Here is a 21,122-nt window from a genome sequence, read left to right on the forward strand (position 1 = left end):
GGGCCTGAGAAACAATTAATTTGTCTTTTGGTACACGACGGTTGCAACAAGCTTTGTGACAAAAAACTTATCTCACCCCTGATACACCCCGGTGTTTTCCAACTGATTAACTTGGGTGCTTCGTTATGACAGTTATTGAGGGTATCCGCAGGGAGGATCGATTTAGCAGTATTACGATTCTTTGAAATTACATCAAATGGAACATCTCACGACAAAAGTTGTATACTGACCATGTTATTCATATCAGAATTTTCATTCATGTTGCTATGTTCAGATGGTCTGCTATTGACTGCATCTACCCCTTTTGATTTAAGTTTCATTTCGTGCAGATTGCAAATTGAAGCATGGTTGTTGCTTGACGTACACATCAAATTATAGAATGTGGTAACTTGTTCACTGAGTTTTTCGTTCTGTTGTTTTTCTTTTTCAGAACTCATTATGAGTTCTTGCTGAGTTGTTAATATTGTCCGGATTTGCTGTTTGAAAAGGTGTTGGTTGGTAATGACCATATCTAGTCTGTTTTGTAACTCATCTATATGGGATTTCAAGTTGTGACGATTTGTGTTGCTTCAACTTATTGACGAGTTTTGCTCTGAACAAATTTGATTAATTAACTATAGAATGTCTGTACAAAAGAGACCTCGTTATCTGATAATTCATCAATAATCTTAGAGAGCGCTTCTTTTCGTTTTTTATCATATATTTTCTCGGTTCGGTTTATCTCTGTTGCAGTACAGCCAGCACAAATCCATTCATTTTTTCCTTGCTTCATTTTCTTAAATGTACTATGCACCACTGAGGCACATTTGAGACAATATTCCATTTTGCAGCTTATACAGAAAAGCGTATTTTTTACCTGATTCCTGCAGATCAGGCATGTATCTGTTCTCCTCATCCTTGGTTATGAAAAAAAAGCTTGCTTTTTCTCCGAGAAAACTCAAACACGCTGAGTTCAGTTTTCGTTGCTCTTCTAAGCCGATTTCTGTGTAACAATCACACAAGGCTTGGTCTCAGAGTTTCTATAGCTTTAACGGTGTTATTTGTGGCACTCAAATTTGTTGAGGCAGGGAAACAATTGTCTGTTTACAAATGTTTATGGTTCAAATCTCTGTGGGAGTTCCTTTGTCAAAACGACCTTGGAGTAGGTACCAAACAACTCCCATTCAAGGTCCTAGTGATTGCTTTGTATAAGCTTATGAGCAAGTATACATCACGTATGTTGAAACTTGGCGTAGCCATCATTAAAATTATAAAATATTAAAAAGTTACCTTTTAACTTCATTGCGGAAACGATATGTTTATCCAAGAGCTCAATAAATTCCGAGAACGGACGTACAAAAAAATTATCATACTTTGACAACTTAACACACAAATTTTTGATTAAACATAAGAGCACTAAAACTACACAGCAGCGTGGTTTGGCACCAGACACTCAAGTTTTTCAAATACATGAAAAGAATATACCAGTATCACAATATCATGTCCAATAATTAAGCAACAAGCTCTGAAATTTGCACAGTCCCTTGGATGTACAGAATTTAATGCAAGCACTGGGTGGTTAGATAAATTTAAGAAGTGCCACAGAATTGTGGTAAAAGTTATTTGTGGAGAAAATGTTAATGTAAGCGAAGAAGATTGCAACAGTTAGAGGAACAACACCAGAAGATTTTGGAAAAATATGAACCCTAGGATGTTTTTAATGCTGACCAAATGGGTTTATTCTTTAAATGTTTACCTAATAGAGCACTTGCTTGGATGATAAATGTTTTGGCAGAAAACAAAGCTAAGGAAGAATCACTGTGCTAGTTGGAGCCAATATGACAGGAAGTGAAAAATTAAGACCTGTAGTCATCAGAAAATCAAAAAATCGAAGATAAAATTTTAGAGGCACCAAATCATTGGAAGTTGACTACACCTTTAATAAAAAAGCATGGATGACAAGTGATATTTTCGAAGAATGGATATCAAAACTAGACAAGCGTATAACAAAAGAAAAATCTTATTGATTACTGACAACTTGTCAAGCACATCCTGCCAGTATTTCTGCCAAACTTAAAAGTTTGTTTTTTCCACCAAATGTAACATCAAAACTCCAGCCAATGGACCAAGGCATTAATAAAAATTTCATTATTGAAAGAGAATAATAATGAAGGTTGTCAGTGCATTACAAGAAAATAGAAACTTGGAGGTTACAATTAACCTTAGAGATTGCATCTCTGAACTGGCAAAAGTTTGGACAAATTATGCCACTGAATACACTATTCAAAATTGATTTCAAAAGCAGGATTTGCATGGAATACAGAAGTTGAACTGCCCCTTTCACAACAAAAACTTTTGGACATTATTAGAATCGTCTGGAAACATCGAAAATGAAATAACACTGGATGGTTATGTTTATGTAGATCAAGGTCTGTCTACAACAGAACATCCAAATGAAGATGAAATACTGCTGAACAGTGTTAGATGCGACCATAATCATGAAGAAATTAACGATGATGCTGAAGATGCATCAGAACAACCCATAGAAAAGCCAACTCACGAAGAAATGATTCATGCTTTTAAAATGGTTCGTCTGGGTCTACAGTTTTGTGAAAATGTTCCTGATAATGTTTTTAATGCTCTGAATAAATGTGAGGTTTTCTTTGAGAATCAGACAATTTTTTAATTATACTGTGTAAACAAAAATTACTTGTGTTTTTTTTTTTTTAATTTGTGATATTTACCAGAGAAAATTGTGTAAACATAATTTAAATATGTTATGTTTTTGAAATAAAATACATTAAAAATAATTGTAGATTCATTTTCATTTTCTAATTAGATAACAATTTCCAATAAAAATGATATTCTCTGTATAACGAAATTTCTCTATAACGAATTTTTTTGCTGGATTTATCGAATTTGTTATAGGGGTTTGACTGTATTTACACTATGCTGTAACATAGGCAAACAATCAGCTGACTGTTACAACTAAGAACATTCCAACTGTCAAATAAACACGTCTATAAGTAGTTGAATACTACCTGATATGGTGCATAAACACTCAACCCTAACTACAATGCAATTTGTTAACAAGGTGATCACTAAGAAAAATCAAATAACTCTTCTTAATATCATATTTCAACATAAAATCCAGGAGCACTTAGTAACCATGTTAAGCATAGACAGTGGCCAGTAGTGCCACTGTCTATGCAAAAACACGCTTAATACAAGACATTTGGCAATTTTAGGATTCTAGTGAAACTCTCCTTCAGGCCTAATGAAGTGACTTTGCTAGAATTTTTGGGTCCCTTCTAATTACTTTTAAATACATTTGAGTTGTATTTAAATTGGAAGAAAGTCTTTAGACCATTTATAAATTTTTAGATGCACTAGTTATACAAGTGATTAATGGCATAAATTAAACTTTTATCTTCCTTGTGAATGTTGGACATCCTGTATGCAAGCTACAGCTGAACATTTAAACATCTCATGTTTTTTGGTGTGTTTGCTTATGCATAACTTGCCCACTGTCTGCATATAGCAACTCAACTTCTAGTAGGCAGACTTTCTTTAAATTTTATATTTGGGTTTATTATAAAGATTTGTCAAGCCATCCTAAAATTTATTAAAATTACATTATAACTATTATAGGAATTTCTTAATTTTTTTTTTAAATAAAATTTTAAGTTAGTTCTCTGTGTTTGTTTTTGATATTTTGAACATTACTTTATAAGAAAAGTAGAATAAAAACCAAATTTTCATTGTATATTTCATTGCTCCTGCAAAGGTTTTTGGATCAATTCTGATTTCAGTAACCTACCTCACACAGAATTTATACTGATTTCAGATATTTGAGCATTATTTAAGAATGAAGAGTTGGAGTAAACACCGGCTTTTCAGCATATGTTTTGCTGATCCCTGCGAAGTTTTAAGATCAATTGCAATTTTACCATCTCCATAACAAATATTGAAAAGATAGGTGATATAATATAGTGAAATCCATATATTACCTAACTTGCAGGCTTTTGATTGCAACAGAAACTGCATACTGATAGTGTATACTGAATAATGATGTCAATAGTTATATTCATATTGACTAAATATATACATAGATATTTAGTTTTCTATCTAAATTACATGTGTTTTGGCTTTGCCATTTGTTTTATATTACCACTGATAAATGTATTCTGTCTTCAATTAGCATGTTTCCTTAGCTGATACTTCATTTCCTGTTGAATTATTTAACTTTACCAGATATTTCTGGCTGTCAAAAAGATAGTACATTAACACTTATTACTTCTGACTATTGTTTCTTTCTCTCCCTCCATGCCTGCCATTGTGACTGTACAGTAGCAACCCGTAAGTAATTATTCCCTTCCTGCCCTCTTGCTGAATGTTTTATTGATATGAATTACTGTTTACTAACATAACAAATGCAAGTTTTCAGTCTTTACAGGTTTTTTTTTTTGGTTTTTTTTGAGATTATTCTTTTATGTTACATTTAAATTTCTAGAATAACAAACTAAAAGTTTTTTGACACTTATAGAATCATTTAATACCTGTAAGATGTTAATATTATAATAAGTACTGGGTAATCACAAATGAAGGTTTAAAAGCTGATTTTAAAGTTTTATCATGGAAAAAGTGAAAAAGCAGAAAGAGCATGTCATGCTAATAAAAAGAAAAACTTATGTTGGTTAGTCTTTACAGTCTGGTACCTCAGACTTTATACTTCCAATCGATCCTTGCGAGTAGTAATGAGTGATAAGCTTAGCCCATCCCACCAGCTGCTTTTTACTTAGTGTTAGAGTGAATTCTCCCTCCCCCCATTTCAAAAATTGAAAAAAGAGTTCCTGATTTTAAAACAGCCGCAAGCGGGGAATAAGCACTAATAAAAATGGAACCATATAATGAAGCGGTCAGAGCTTACAATTACTGCTGCTTACAACAATCGATTGAAAGGGGTATCAGATTGTAAGGACTAACCCTTGTGTGTTTTCCAGGCTATTAATAGTTGTGAAGCTGAGTAAAATAGTAGTCCAACAACCCATTCAAAATTGTGGATTGTAAGACCACTTTGCACTCAGATCCACAGTTGTCAGTTTCTCCTGCAGATGGTGCTGATTGTTTAATTTTAGAAATGGAATTTGAACTGCTGCTTTTCTAATAGCAGCTTTATGTTTAGCAGATTCATCTGGTTCTGAAAATTTTTCAAAGCTACTGAGGGATGGAGTAGTTATTTGGCAGATCTTTCTCATATCTTTATTGCATGTTCAAAAATGACAATTAGTTATTTTGTTGAAGTCATAGATTAGTTTTAAAATTTCGCACTTCTATTTCATTTCCTTAATGAGAAGAAATACGAAGTGTTAATATCGGGGGAAGGGGTGGAGAGAGAGAGTGAGTGAGTACAGATGTTCTTGTTTAAGATTTATTATCAGTATGGTTGTATTTCAGAAATTCATGGCAATATGCACATATTAAAAATATTAAAATCCAAAATAACTTGTGGCCTTTTAAATTATTGGTTTAAATGACCTATATAGAATACTATATTTCCAACATATACATTAATAATAATAGTACAGGAATACAGTATAAATAAAAGTAAATATATGCAAAAAAGCCATACTTATCCATCATCAGCCTTATAAAAATGAGTCGCCTGGTTCTCATCCAGGTATCTGTATCAGCCGTCTTTAAATTTACATAAATTCTCTAATTCTACAAAATTAGTTGGTAATTTATTCTATTTAAAAGTAGTTAGCTATAAATATAAGGAGGCATTCCCCACCCCTCTTGGATGCTGCACTTTTTTTATTAAATATTAAAAGTAGTTAGATGCACACCTTATCCCATTCAGTTGTGTATTAGTATTAGTAGTGGCAAACAATACAAGAAAGCAAGCTTTATATAGCATAAAAAAAAAATAAAAAACTTCCCATATCACCTGTACATCTCCTCTTAGTTCTTCCTTGAATTTATAGGAACTGCACACTTCTACAACACTAGATGGAAGTTTGTTCCAACAATAAACTAACAACTTGCTAAAGGCAAATTTGAGTAAACTCAGCATTGAGTTTACTCAGTCCATTTAAAGCCTTAAACACCTCAATCAGATCTCCTAATGTGCTTATTCTCCAGTCACTGCAGCATGCAGAACAGAATCCTTTACTGGTAAAAGCACCTTTTTTTTTTTTCCCCTCCCTCACTAATCTTGTTGCCCTTCTCTGTACTCACTCCAACAGATCCACATCTTTCTTAAAACAAGCCTTCTGGACTTGTATCCAGAAGCCTCAAGAGTACTCGAAATGTTGTCTAACCATTGACAAAACCCTGAGCTGTCCTAGCAGCCTGTTTGCAATGCTCAGAGTGCTCCACATCTGACTGCACGGTTACTGCCGGGTCTTTTTCATTTTCCACTACCCTCAGGGTAGTGGAAAAGGAATCTGGTACATTAACACATCTGATACATTAATATGGGATTAAAACTACCCATATGCAGTATCTTGGATTTGTCAATATTGAACTTCAATTGCCACTTCACAGCCCATCTGTCTGATTTTTCTACATCTTGTTGCAGTAGCATATTTTGATTACTGTCATTAACTACCCTGCCAACTTTTTATCATCTGTAAACTTAGCCATTAAGCCTGATATCCTTTCATCAGTATCACAAATAAATATTGAAAACAACAGTGTGCCAATCCAAGCTTTTTGGAGTCCACTAATAACATTAGTCCAAGAAGAGCAGTGCCCATTGATAACCACTCCTACTGCTCATTTTTGTTTTCCCAGTACTTATGTTACACCCAACTGACTCAACATTGCACTGGCCACCCATGATAACTGGATGCACTGTTTAAGATTTTGCCTGCTTCTTAACTAGGATAATTAATATATTCCAACATTTATTAAGAATTATCTTATATACAGTCTATAACTATTTTTCCTTAATTTAAATGCATATCCTCCTGTTTGTACTACTTACAAAAGAAAAGAGATATTTTGACTACTTAATTCACTAAAACATTCCAGAGCCTTAAAGTCACCATGCAGATGTCTGGGCTTGAGACTTGTTTTTCGGCAGAGCCACACCCTTCCTGAAATGAGGGTTCCAAACAAGTATACATTAAAATTCCAAAAGTCCAGTAACTTTGGGACTTTCTGGTTTTCATTTGGTTATATTGTAGTCAAAAAATAGCTATGATAAATATTCAAAACCTGCCAATGCTTCTAATTCAGTTAGACGTTTTCCAGTAATCAGGCATGCCTTGGGGCCTTCTAGTTTTCTAATAAATTTATAATTTTTTCCCCCATTTCTTTCAGCTAAGTTTGTTTTTTTTAAAATACAAAAATATATACAGTAGGTGCTGGTTATAATGATCATGTTTGAAAATTAAATTTTGATTCTAATAAGCAAAAATCGATGAATATTATCCACCGGCTCTGAAAATAAAGATATAAAGCACAAATTTACACTTTATTACCAAAAGTGCAAATTACCAGTTAAAATTGGAAGAATATTATCTAGAGGTTAGCAAAATAAAAATAAATTTATACTTATGTACCTAGATAAATTAATTGATACATATTAATTAAATATAACACTTTTTAATATAATTATTAAATTTTAAATAGTCACTTATTTTAGATTGCTTTACATTATCACTACAAAGTCTATTTATAGATTTTTCAATATTGTATAACAGTATATTCACTATCACTTGCATCAGTTTCTTCCGACACTCTCCTCAGGACAACTATAGCTTCATGAGGTGTCCATTTTGTAACTGGAATTTGTTCGGGTTCGTCTTCATTTTTCTCCTCTTTGGCAAAATTATCAGTAACAGACTGAGCAATTTCTTGATCTGTTAAAGCTGTAGTCGCTACCCATTTATAACAAATTGTACAAACAAAAATGCCCAATAAATTGAAAACTGCAAATTGGCAAAAGTGATTCTTGCACTGCTTTTATTGTAATGAGCAGCAACCTAGAGAGCAAGTTGCTGGGGATTTCAAGAGCTGCTGGGAGTCATCATGAAACAAGTAAATACATGGGCTGTGTTAGGGTAACTAAGAGTAAGAACAGGTGCATATATACAGTAATTTTGGGTGCAGGGATAAGGAAGGTATTATCACCTTCTATAAGGCAATGGTCAGGCCACACCTTGAGTACTGCATACAGGTCTGGAAGCCTCATTTGAGGGAGGATGTAGAGTTTCTAGAACGAGTACAGAGAAGGGCAACAAGGCTTGTAAAGGGAATGAAGAGGTGCTTTTATGAAGAAAGGCTTAAGTTCTGCAAATTGCAGCTTCTGGAGACTAGGCACCTGCGAGGCAATCTGATTGAGGTGTATAAGGCCTTGAATTGATTGAGCAGGCTTTAATGCTGATGGGATTCTTCCTCCTGCTCAGATTACAAACTTTGAGGGGGCACAGATTCAAACTGAGGAAAGACATTTGAAGAATAGATGTGTGGAAATTTGCCTTTAGCCAGTGGGTAGTTGATTTCTGGAACAAACTGCCATCTGTTGTTGTTGTGGAAGTTTATAGCTTAAATAAATTCAATGCAGAACTAGACAAACATTTGGAATGATTTTTTGGCTGATGCTGTATAAGCTTGCTGTCTTGCATCCTGTGCTTCTGCTAATACTTACATGCACACCAATTCTAGAAGTATAGTAAATAAATTTCATGAATTTGAAGTGCTGATCTAGGCATAAAGGCAGATATTGTTGGGATATCAGAGACATGGTGTCACACAGATATAAGCATTGCAGAATTGGAATTTGGGGAGTACAATGTGTACAGAAAGGATAGACAGGGTAGTTGGGAGGAGGGGGTTATGCTGTTAGTTAAGAAACACAAAATCTAAGGAAGTGCATCCAGTTGACATCAGTGGATAGTACAATGTTGAGTCTGATTGGTGTGACATAAACACTGAGAAAGGGAAAATGAAAGTAGCAGTGTGTTATAGGCCTAAGGACTCTGATGAGTACAATGAACAGTTGTGCAGAGAAATGGAGTGGGCCAGTAAATCAGAATGTCTTGTAATGGGTGATTTTAATTTTTCAGACCAACCCACTAGAACTTGTGGGTTGGTCACTCGCATGCTAGCAAGACTTTTTTGGATTAATTGGAGGATTGTTTTCTACAGCAACATGTTCGAGGGGAAACCAGATGGAGTCTGGCAATCACGCATTAAGAATTTGCAGATAAAGGAACCACTAAGTAACAGTGATCACAGTGTACTGATTTGGGATTTACTTAAAGATGTAACTACCATCAAGGGTAAAGGGAAGGATTTTTGCTTTGCTTTGCTCTCTGAAGGGTCTCAGAGAGTTTTTATATTTTATATGGTTGGATCAACTGATGACATTACCACTGGTGAGTTCTAAATGTGAAGCCTTCAGGGAATTAATCTGGGAGGATACTAGCTTTTCATACCAACTTAGAAAGTTTCATGCCTAAATGGATGTCGGATGAATTAATGAGGCTAGTGGAAGAGAAGAAAAATGCATGGGTTGCGTATGAATTATCTGACAAAACAGAAGCCAATGGCAGATATAAGCTAGACAGTAATCAAGTCACAAAGGAAGTTAGGCAGGCAAAGGCAGATTATGAGAAATCTCTGGAAAAGGATGCAAAGAATAACAGCAAAGAGTTCTTTACTTATGTAAACTATAAAAGGAAGGGGAGAATCAGATTGGTCCACTTTACATAGATGGTTCTACTATTTATGATCATGCTCAAGTAGCTGATAGACTGAATAAATATTTTGCATCTACATTTTGCACATAAGGAGTTATTCAAGGAGGAGAATGCCAGAAATGCAGAAGTTTATCAAGCTAACAGGGAGCTAAGTGATTTTGTAATAACTGAGAGCAAAGTGAAGGAGAAATTGTTGAAGTTAAACATAAAAAACGCACCTGGGCTGGATGGAATCTATCTTGTTATATTGAAGGAGGCAACAAAAGAAGTTAGCAAACCCTTAGACATAATTATGAGAGCATCCTTAGATTCAGGGGTGATCCCCATGGTGGACTGGAGATGTGCCAATGTATCCTCAATTCCCAAAGGGAGTTGAAAGGATGACACAAATAATTATAGACCTGTTAATTTAATTTCTGTTCCGGGGAGAATAACAGAGAGAGGTGGTTAAAGAGATGATACAGGATCACCTAGACAAGGCTGCACTAATAATTCAGACACAGCATGAGTTTTTTTAAGAGGAAGTCTTGTCTGACCAATTTGATTGGATACTATGATGTGGTTACAAAGGAACTGGATGCAAAAAATAATTTTGATATCATATACTTGGATTTCAGGAAAGCTTTTGATACCGTTGCACATAGAAGAATGCTGTACAAATTGGAGCGGTATGGTATTAAGGGCAAGTTGCCACAATGGATAAAAGGCAGATATTGTTGGGATATCAGAGACATGGTGTTAGACAGGATAGGAAGGGAGGAGGGGTTATGCTATTAGTTAAGAAACACATAAAATCCAATTAAGTGAAGCCAGTCGACATCGCTGGACAGTGCAGTATCGAGTCAGTTTGGTGTGACATAAAAATCAGCATGTTCGGGAGGCAACTAGAGGGAGCAATACTCTTGATTTGTTTATCAGTAGTGATTCTTCATGCATTAAGAATCTGCAGATACAGGAACCACTAGGTGGCAGTGATCACAGTGTGCTGAAGTGGGATTTACTCAAGGAGGTAACTACCATCAGGGGTAAAGGGAAGGGTTATTGCTTTCGTAAAGGCGACTACAATGGTCTGAGACAGTATTTAAATTCTATACAGTGGGACCAACTGATGATGTTACCAACAGCAAACTCAAAATGGGAAGCATTCAAAGAACTTATCTTGGAAGCTACTAGGCTTTACATACCAACTAAGAAATATTGTTCAAGGTTCAGGCCTAAATGGATGTCAGATGAACTAATGAGACATATGGCAGAGAAGAAAAATGCATGGGATACATATAAATTAACATGTGACACAGAAGCGTATGACAGATATAAGTTGATCTGTAACCAAGTTACAAAGGAGGTTAGGCAGGCGAAGGCAGATTATGAGAAATCTTTGGCAAGGGAGGCCAAGAAAAACAGCAAGGAGTTCTTTACTTATGTAAACTCTAGAAGGAAGGGGATGAATCAGATTGGTCCACTTGATATCGATAGTTCATCTGTTCATGATCCTGCTCAGGTAGCTAACAAACTAAATCAATATTTTGCATCTACATTCACACATGAGGAGTTATTCAGGAAGGGGAATGCCATAGATGAAGTAAACACTGGCAGTGAGCTAGATGATCTTGAAATAATTGAGAGTAAAGTGGAGGAGAAATTGTTGAAGATTAATACAAGAAAGGCACCTGGTGTGGATGGGATCCATCCAGTTATATTAAGGGAGGCAGTAAAATAAGTAAGCAATCCGTTAGCCATAATTATGAGAGCTTCCTTGGACTCAGGGGAGGTACCCACAGACTGGAGATGTGCAAATGTAACCCCAATTCTCAAAGGAGGATCAAAGGCTGGCACAAGTAATTATAGACCTGTGAGTTTAACTTCTGTTCCAGGAAAATTAATGGAAGCACTGGTTAAAGAAGCACTGCATGATCATCTTGACAAGAATTCAGTTATAGCTCAGACACAGCATGGTTTTGTTAAGTGAAGGTCTTGCCTGACCAATTTGATTGGATATTATGATGTAGTCACAAAAGAATTGTATGCAGGGAATAACTTTGATATTATATATTTGGATCTTAGAAAGGCTTTTGATACTGTTGCACATGGAAGACTGATGCACAAATTGGAGCAGTGTGGCATTGGTGGCAAATTGTTGCTATGGGTAAAGGGATGGTAGAGTGGCAGAAGACAGAGAGTGGTAATTGATGGACACTGCTCATCGTGGACTAATGTTATTTGTGGAGTCCCTCAGGGTTCAGTGTTGGGTCCATTGTTGTTTTCTGTATTTATAAATAATATTGATGATGGTATATCAAGCTTAATGTCCAAGTTTGCAGATGGTACAAAGGTTGGCAGGGTTGTTAAGGATGCTACTGATGCTATGCTGCTGCAACAGGATCTGGAAAGGTTGAGCAGATGGGCTGAGAGGTGGCAAATGAAGTTTAACATTGACAAATGTAAAGTACTACATAGGGGAAACAGCAACCCCAGAGCAACGTATCAACTCAGTGGTACTACACTGACAGTGGTAGAGAATGAAAAGGACCTGGGGGTAATTGTGCAGGCAGATATGAAGTTCTCTGAGCAGTGCAGATGGGCTGCAAGAGTAGCTCATGGTGTCTTATCAATGATATACAGGAATTTTTCTAGCAGGGATAGGGAGGTGATTATTCCCTTGTATAAGGCAATGGTCAGGCCAAACTTTGAGTACTGTATACAGGTCTGGAGGCCTCATTTCAAGAAGGATATAGAGCTGCTGGAACGAGTACAGAGAAGGGCAACAAGGTTAGTGAACGGAACGAAGTGTTGCTCTTACGAAGAAAGGCTTAAGTTTTGCAAATTACAGTGTCTGGAGACTAGGCACCGGCGAGGTTATCTGATAGAGGTGTATAAGGCCTTGAATGGTTGAGCAAGCTGAATGCTGATGGGATTCTTCCTCTTGCTCAGATTAAGAACTTGAATGGGCATAGATTCAAATTGAGGAAAGACAATTGTAGAATGGATGTGCAGAAGTTTGCCTTTAGCCAGCAGGTGGTTGATTGGTGGAACTGACTTCCATCCTTTGTTGTGGAAGTTGATAGCCTAAATAAATTTAAGGCTGAGCTGGACCGGCAATTGAAACAAATGGAGGGGTGAAATGGAAGGGGTTTGTTTTTTTTGACTGATGCGGCATAAGCTTGCTTTCTTGCATTGTATGCTAATGCCAATTTTGCTAACAGGGATAAGGAGGTTATTATCCCTTTGTATAATAAGGTACGGCATAAGGTAATGGTCATGCCACACCTTGACTACTCAATACAGGTCTGGAGACCTCAACTTAGCAAGGATGTAGAGCTGGAAGAATGAGTGCAGAGAAGGGCAATGAGATTGGTGAGGGGAAAGAAAGGGTTGCTATTATCAAGAAAGGCAAATTGGAAACTAGGCAACTGCAAGGTAATCTGATTGAGGTGTATAAGGCCTTGAATGGTTTGAGTGATAATGTCTCAGTGATAATGGCATTCTACCTGTTGCTCAGATTGTGCTCCTGATGGGGCATACATTCAAATTGAGGAAAAACAGTTGTAGAATAGATGTGCAGAAATTTGCCTTTAGCCAGTGAGCCTTTAGTTGCTGGAACAAACTTCCATCTGTTGTTTATGGAAGTTTATAGCTTAAATAAATTCAAGGAAGAACTGGACGAACTTTTAGAGTGAACGGATGGGTGAAATGGGAATTTTTAAAAATTTTTTTGGATGACCCTGTATAAGTTGCTTTCTTGCATCATATGCCTTTACTAATGCTAGTGGGGAAGAAATTTATGAACTTATTATTGAACCATGTGAAAATCATCACAGAAAACCTGTTGTATTGTTTTGTATGGCTTTATATTACAAGAAAAGGTTGCTAGTGGTCAGAATAAACTTTGTTGACATTGAACTTGAATTGCTTTTCCTTGCAATTTTCAGAAAGCTTACACAGAAGTTTCTTACCAGAAGTTTGGTAAATAGATAACAGATGCTCTCTATATTCTCTTTTTTTTGACTTGCTGTATTGGGGATGCAGCATTCCCTTCAGTGACAACCCTAGTCTTCGGCATATATTCACTTTAGAAATGACATTATTATACATGAGTTAATTAATATTATCATTATTATACATCAGTTAACTAATATTGTTTTTAATTGAATAAAATCTTAAAAATAGACTGATTTGTTGTTCACTGAAAACTCAGAGGCACACTGCTATATGAATAATGAAAATCCCTTTTTTTTTTTGGGTGCTTGTTAGTAAATTAATAATTTTACTTTGGCTCATGGATGATAATGTCCTTTTTGAAGTGAATATAAGCCTGTCACTGCCATTTGGAACTTTCTGGTGGTAACAGAGAATTTCCTAAGATTAGATTGCAATACAGAGACACATAATCTAAGCACACATCCAATCACTAATCTCAGCATTGAAATAAAAACTGCTTCTTTATAATTACTCTGACAAGAATGGAATTGGGACGAAAACAAAAAATATGCTGAAATTAGTGATTGGATGTATGTGTTTAGATTACCTAAGAAGAAAGAAATCGAGTTATGTATGCTAATTTGAAGATCAATGCCCATGGCTGTATCTGTAGAAAGGACATGCAGCTGAACCAAACCTGTGTGGTGGGGCGTGGAGTGAATTTGTGATGAGGGCATTAATTAACCTATTTTTGATAGAGTCGAGATTTGAGTGGGTTAGGATACCTCTACATCTTTTACATCTTAAAGTTGACTATTTCATCTTCATACTCAAGTTTATTGTTTATTTCAGTGTTGTCATGAAGTTGGTTTAATATAGTGAGTTAGTTTAATTTACCTGTAAATTTGTCAGTTATGTTTTTACAAACATAAGCTTATTTTTCCATTATTATCCTTGACTGAATGTCTAAATTGATTATTTATGTGAATAATTATATTCATTTAATGTTTGTGTATCTGTCAGTGATGTTCTGTTCCTCACTTCTCAAGGTAAGTCATCCTAACTTATTTGGTGGTGGTGTTGGGGTATTCGCTAATTTAATTTTGGCTTGTATGTGACTACATTACAATGCAATGCAGCAATATTGAAATAAATTTCACTTTCAGAATCCAGATCTTGGATAACTCTGCATGGATATATCTTGCAGTGCAAATAGCATTAGTAGAGGCATATGATGCAAGAATGCAAGTTTATGTAGCACAGAAAAAAACAAAAAAACAAAACCCATTTCACATATCCATTCCCTCTAAATGCTTGTTCATTCCTCCTTGAATTTATTTAAGCTATCAACTTCCACAGCTACAGATGGAAGTTTGTTCCAGCAATCAAAAACCCATTGACTAAAGGGAAATTTCCACACATCTATTCTATAATTGTCTTTCCTCAATTTGAATTTATGCCCAATCTGGTTCGTAATCTGAGCAAGAGGAAAGATCCCATCATAATTCAGCATCCTTAACCCGTTCAAGGCCTTATATACCTCAATCAGATCACCTTGCAGGTGCCTAGTCACCAGACATTCCAATTTGTAGAACTTAAGCCTTTCTTGGTAAGAACACCCCTTCGTTCCCCTCACCAGTCTTGTTGCCCTTCTCTGAACATGCTCAAGCAATGCTACATCTTTCCTAAAATGGGGCCTACAGAACTGTATGCAGTATGCAAGGTGTGGCCTGACCATTGCCTTATACAAAGGGATAATCACCTCTTTTCCCTACTAGTAAAATTTCTTTATATCAGTGGTGTCCAACCGTTTCCCGTACGGGGCCGTATTCAAAGTTAGATTTGTTTAGCAGGCCGCACAGAGTGATTCGAGAAAAAATTGTGTCACATTTTCTATATCTTGTTACTTGTAAAAGGAAGTTTCTATTTTCATGTTACCATTTTTTCTTTTCAAGTTATATATAAAAAAATGCAAATTCCCAGCACTTTTATGTGCAACAAATCTATGTCAGTGATTTATTTTTTAGATTTTATTAAAATTATAAAAATATGACTTACTTTTGTTTGTTAGAAAAAACTTCACTTTTGTTTTAAAAAAAAATACTTTACTTTTGCTTTTAAATGCTCATTTTAGAAAATTTACAACCTGAAAAGAATCACTGCTTTTCAATATTAAAGTGAATAAATAAATAAATAAATAAATATAATGATAAACCTAAAATTGAAATATTCGAAAATTTTATTAAGTACAATACAAAATAACATTTACTGGACAAAACTTAACATTTAATGAGATGATTGAGGCTGGATATTTTAAAATAATTGTTCAAAATTTGGTTGCAAATTTGTGATGCCAATCTCAATACATAATGAAGATTATGTCCTGATGGTATTTCTCGATGGAGTCCAGGTCCTGATAGTATTTCTCCACTTGTTCTGAAAACCTGCGCTCCTGAAATTTGCTCATATCCAGCCAGTTCCTAAAATGGATGACAAATCCCTCCCATCCAATTACTTCTACTCTTTCTAAAGTAATGGAGAAATCATTTAATCATCAACTCTTAAACTGTCTAGAAACCTTCCATCTGATCAACGACTGTATTTAGAAATACATGTTAGAAATACATGTTATAAAACTAACTGTATTTAGCATACATATAACTGCACTGAACCACTTGTACATGTTTAATACAGTCGAGCTAGATGCTTGCATGCCTGTACATGCAGTGGAGATCGATGCTATTTTAATTCACTTTCCAGTCCTTATAAAAATTATTTGCAAGCCGGATCAAGCCCGCGGGCCATAGGTTGGACACCACTGCTCTATATAATTGACAATTGCTCCTTATAAAAATTATTTGCAAGCCGGATCAAGCCCGTGGGCCATAGGTTGGACACCACTGCTCTATATAATTGACAATTGCTCTTGCAGCCTGTCTGCACTGCTCAGAAAACTTCATATCTGACTGCACAATTACTCGCAGGTCTTTTTCGTTTTCTATCACCCTAAGTGTAGTACCACACTTTTTTTTTTTTTTGTTAGTTGTTGGTGCATCAGCTTCTGTGGCTATGATGCACCTCCCAAAGTTTTTGTATTTTACTGTGATCCAAGCCCGAGGTGGGATTCGAACCCACGACCTTTGGGTTGCCAGGCAGGCACTTTATCCACCTGGCTAGCCCGGTCGGCCATAGTAGTAGTAGTAGTAGTACCACGCAGTTGGTACTTTACACTGGAGTTATTTATACCCATATGCAGTACTTTACATTTGTCGATGTTAAACTTCAGTTGCCACCTCTCAGCCCATGTGCTCAACTTTTCTAAATCCTGTTGCAGCAGCGTACTGTCATTAGTGTCATTAACAACCCTGCCACTCTTAGTATCATCTGCATACTTAGACATTTAGCCTGATATACTTTCATCAATATCATTAATAAATATACAAAACAACAGTGGGCCCAATAGCAAACCCCTGGGGACTTTACTAATAACATTAGTCCAAGAAGAGCAGCATCCATTGATTACCACTTTGTCTTCTACCACTCACCCACCCTTTTATCTATTGTAGCAACTTTCCCTTAGTACCATACTGCTCCAATTTGTACAGTAGTCTACCATGTGCAACAGTGTTAAAAGCTTTCCTGAAATCCAAGTATATGATATCAAAATTAATTTTTGCATCCAGCTCCTTTGTAACTACATCGTAATATCCAATCAAATTTGTCAGAGAAGTCTTTCCCTTAACAAACCCATGCTTTGTCTGAATTATTACTGCAGCCTTGTCTAGATGATTCTACAGTTCATCGTTAGCCAGGGACTCCATTATTTTCCACAGACAGAAGTTAAACTAACTGGTCTGTAATTACTCATGTCACCTTTAGATCCATCTTTGTGAATTGGCGATACATTTGCACATCTCCAGTCCATGGGGACTTTCCCCAAGTCCAAGGATACTCTCATAATTATGGCAAAGGGTTTGCTTATTTCCTTTGCCACCTCCTTTAATATAACTGGATAGATCCCATCCACCTCAGGTGCCTTTCTTATGTTTAACCTCAACAATTTCTCCTCTATTTTGCTCTGTTATTAGAAAATCATTAAACACCCTTTTACAGTTTGATAAACTTCTGGCATTCTCCTCACTTAATAACTCCATGTGTGAATGTGGATGGAAAAACTCATTCAGATTGTCAGCTCTCTGAGGAGGATCATCAACACTCAAACCATTGATATAAAGGGACCAATCTGATTCATCCTATTCCTTCTAGAGTTAATATACCTAAAGTTCTTGCTGTTTTTGTTAGCATCCTTTGCCAAAGATTTTTTGTAATGTGCTTTGCCTGCCTAATCTCCTTTGTGACTTGATTGCGATCAGTAAAATACCCCTTTTTGAGATTTTGAATGTTTCAGCTATCTAGCTTGCACTTATAAATGGTTTTTGTGAAAATGAAAACTTCCAAAATCTGTGAGCCAGACAGATAAATTATTAGCTATATCAGTCTCACCTGTTTTTTTTTTATAAAAACCCCAGACACGAGAGGTATTAGAACCTGTAGTACTGTGCGTGGGTTGGAGGTTGAGAAGATGAAAGAAGATATATGTTGACATTAGACTTGAACTTTTGTAGACTGTAATTTTCAGGAAATACGTATGAAGGAAGGTTGTTCCAGAAAACGGCAGTTGAATGAATAAACAAGGAAAATGAAAAGTTGGTTCTGTGAGTTTGAAGTTGGACAGAAAATGGATGTTGGCTGGTGGTGGCACCTGTTCAGACTGTTTTGAAAGAGAGAGCTAGAATTGTAGAAGGCAATTTAGAAGAACATTGCCCATGGAAGTATTTGTACAAAATACATGCAGCAGAAACAAACAGTACATGCATGAGACAGAGAGTGGAGAGACTCTATTAAAGATGAGTCTAACTACCCTCTTCTGAATGGAATCTAGAAGCGTGAGAGGGGTTTTGGGGGTTATAAAGAGGTTATAGTTCCCACATCTGAGGCAGATGTGGGAACTATATTCCATGGTAGGGCGGATTGCGGTTTGTACAGCATGAACAGTTTGGAAGAATTATTACTTTCAGCATTACTTTTAATGCTGAAAGTGAAAGAGAAAACCAAGTTTTTTAGATGCAGAGGAAGCAATATTTGTAATATGCTTGTGCCAAGAGAGAGATTAGAAGTTAGGGTAATCTTTAAAAGAGAAAATCATCTTGTCTAGAAATTGGAGTGTCACCAAAGATAAGCATAGGAGCAGAAGAATCCTTTTTGCAAGATATAAGACAGGACTGAGTTTTAGAAGGATTAAAATCAACTAAGTTGTCTTTGTCCCACTGGCGATCAGCATTTAAGGTATTGGTAGCGGATATTTGAGAAGTTGAAGCTGATTGAACAAAGTGAGGTTTCTCAAACTGGAAAGTGGAATGCAATGTGCTATCAATTTTCCAGTCAATGGAAGAAGGTCATTAATATACAAGAGGAAAAGAGTAGGGGAAAGAACTGAACCTTGGGGAACACCAGCATTAGTGGAGAAGTTAGAAGACAGAGCCATCTACCATCACCCTCAGTGAATTGTCACAGAGAAAACTGGATAATCAATTACAAAAAAAAAAAAAAAACAGTTGGCAAACCATAAGATGGAAGCTTGTTTAGAAGACCTTTATGCGAAACATGATCAAAAGCCTTTGAGATGTCAAGAGCAACTGCTTTTGTTTCACCGATTGTCCATAAACTGATGACTTATAGTTCAAAATATTCTTTTCCAATAAAGAGTATTGACAATATGATACAATACAGTTTTATATTTTCATCAAAATAATGGAAGTTAGATAATCAAATTATAGTTGTGTAATGAAGAAATTTTTTTGTCTTGTGGTCATTTATAATTTTTCTTATTTTCTTATAGATTTCAGGGTAGTGAAATATGTACAGATCTTTTGATACAGCATTTTGGTAAGGGAATTGTTCATATCAAAGATCAAAAAGGCAGGTAGGTTTTAAGTGTTTGCCTTTAAGAAAATTTTGATTATATGGAATGTTGTACTCTTTTTAAAGTTTCTTGGGAGAAAGATACATGGGAATTAAATTCAAATACACGGTTAAGCAACTGCACACCATGTAAATTTTTAAAGGCAAAAATTGATTGAGTTTATTGCAACAAGTTGGGAAGAAACCTTGCCGGAAATATTTCACTAACTGAAACATTTATAGGCCAATGTGATGAAATTTCAAAATCCTTGTGAATATTGTTGTGAAGTTTAGAGGAAGATAAAGTAAAGTGATTGTAAGAAATGGTTAAGTAAAATGTTGCGTTATCTTTTAATTTTTTTTTAAATGGTTGGTTTATTGAAATGCTTTCAGTAGTTTTCTTTTCAGCTTGTTTCAATAAATTCAATAAATTTTTGCCTTTAAAAACTTACTCTTACATGGAATTCAGTGTTATTTAACCTTTTATTTATTAAAAATTTTTTTAGTATTATATTTATTGAATTGCTATTTAATTTAATTTATTTTTTTTAATTTGATTTCAGAAATAAAATCATGATGCACTCAACTGCAGTATGAGTCCAAACTTAATTTTAGATTTAATTAATCATTGACCCCTTGAGGTTAAAATTCTGAAATTCTTATCAAGGGCCTTTTGGATCAAATATCAGCATTGTGACTATCCATTTTATTTGAGCTCTTCCAGTAAGAAAATTAGTTGTGATGAATGTTGGTTGAGTTAGAAATTTATCATTTTAGTATTGTATTGAAGTTGTTTGAATATGTACTGTGTGATACATTACAAGAGTGGATCAAAGCATATAAATATAGGGAATGTAAAGAGGCGATCCCAGTACCTTCTGGCAGTCAATATGACATCACTTTCGATTCCTAGTATATTTAGATGATGTTTATTTATTGGTATAAGTTATTATTTAGAATTATAGATAAATGCTTATATTGTGTGTGTGTATATTTACACACGCACACACACGAGAGAGAGACTGACTATTGGTGTCGTATAGTGCAGACTGTTTTACATAAGTAGATTACATTGTACTACATAAGCAGATTACATCAGATGCATACATCAGAATTGGTATGTAATAGGCCTGATATATAGCCTTCTTACACTTCAGTGGTATGTTCCTGTTCCAGATCAAATCTCTTGTCTGCCTATATAAATTCCCACCTGCTTGTATCCTTCTACTTATTTCTTTGTAATGGTGCCTCCTAGATGTGGCGCCTCCATAGCCAGGTGGGCAGGAGCAGCAGTGCGTAGCACACACTTCTTGATGAGACCGGGTTCGAGCCCGTGACCACCAAATACGGAGGATGCGGAAAAGTCAGGGAATGACCACCGCATATCCCCGGAGCAATATGGCCTTAGTTGCTAATGCTCCTAAAAAAACCAAATAACAAATAACAGCCTCCTAGATACTTGAGGTTTTTAACCATTTTTAGCTCTTTCCCTTCCATTGTAATGTATCCATCAAGTTCGTCACTCCTCTTTAGAACCATTACTTCACCCTT

The 21,122-nt window shown here is 35.6% G+C and overlaps 1 protein-coding gene across 1 annotated transcript in view; it reads left to right on the forward strand.

Moving 5' to 3' along the window:
* Nucleotides 1-21,122, forward strand: part of LOC150090449 (uncharacterized) — a 420,985-nt gene that overhangs the window by 343,040 nt on the left and 56,823 nt on the right. The window contains exon 19 of the mRNA XM_090390317.1: nt 19,510-19,593. Coding sequence (XP_090246443.1) covers nt 19,510-19,593 — 84 coding nt within the window. The remainder of the gene's footprint in view (nt 1-19,509; nt 19,594-21,122) is intronic.

This window comes from Mastigoproctus giganteus, chromosome 2 (assembly GCF_048544385.1).
Source record: "Mastigoproctus giganteus isolate SK-2022 chromosome 2, ASM4854438v1, whole genome shotgun sequence".
Lineage (NCBI taxonomy): Eukaryota > Metazoa > Arthropoda > Arachnida > Uropygi > Thelyphonidae > Mastigoproctus > Mastigoproctus giganteus.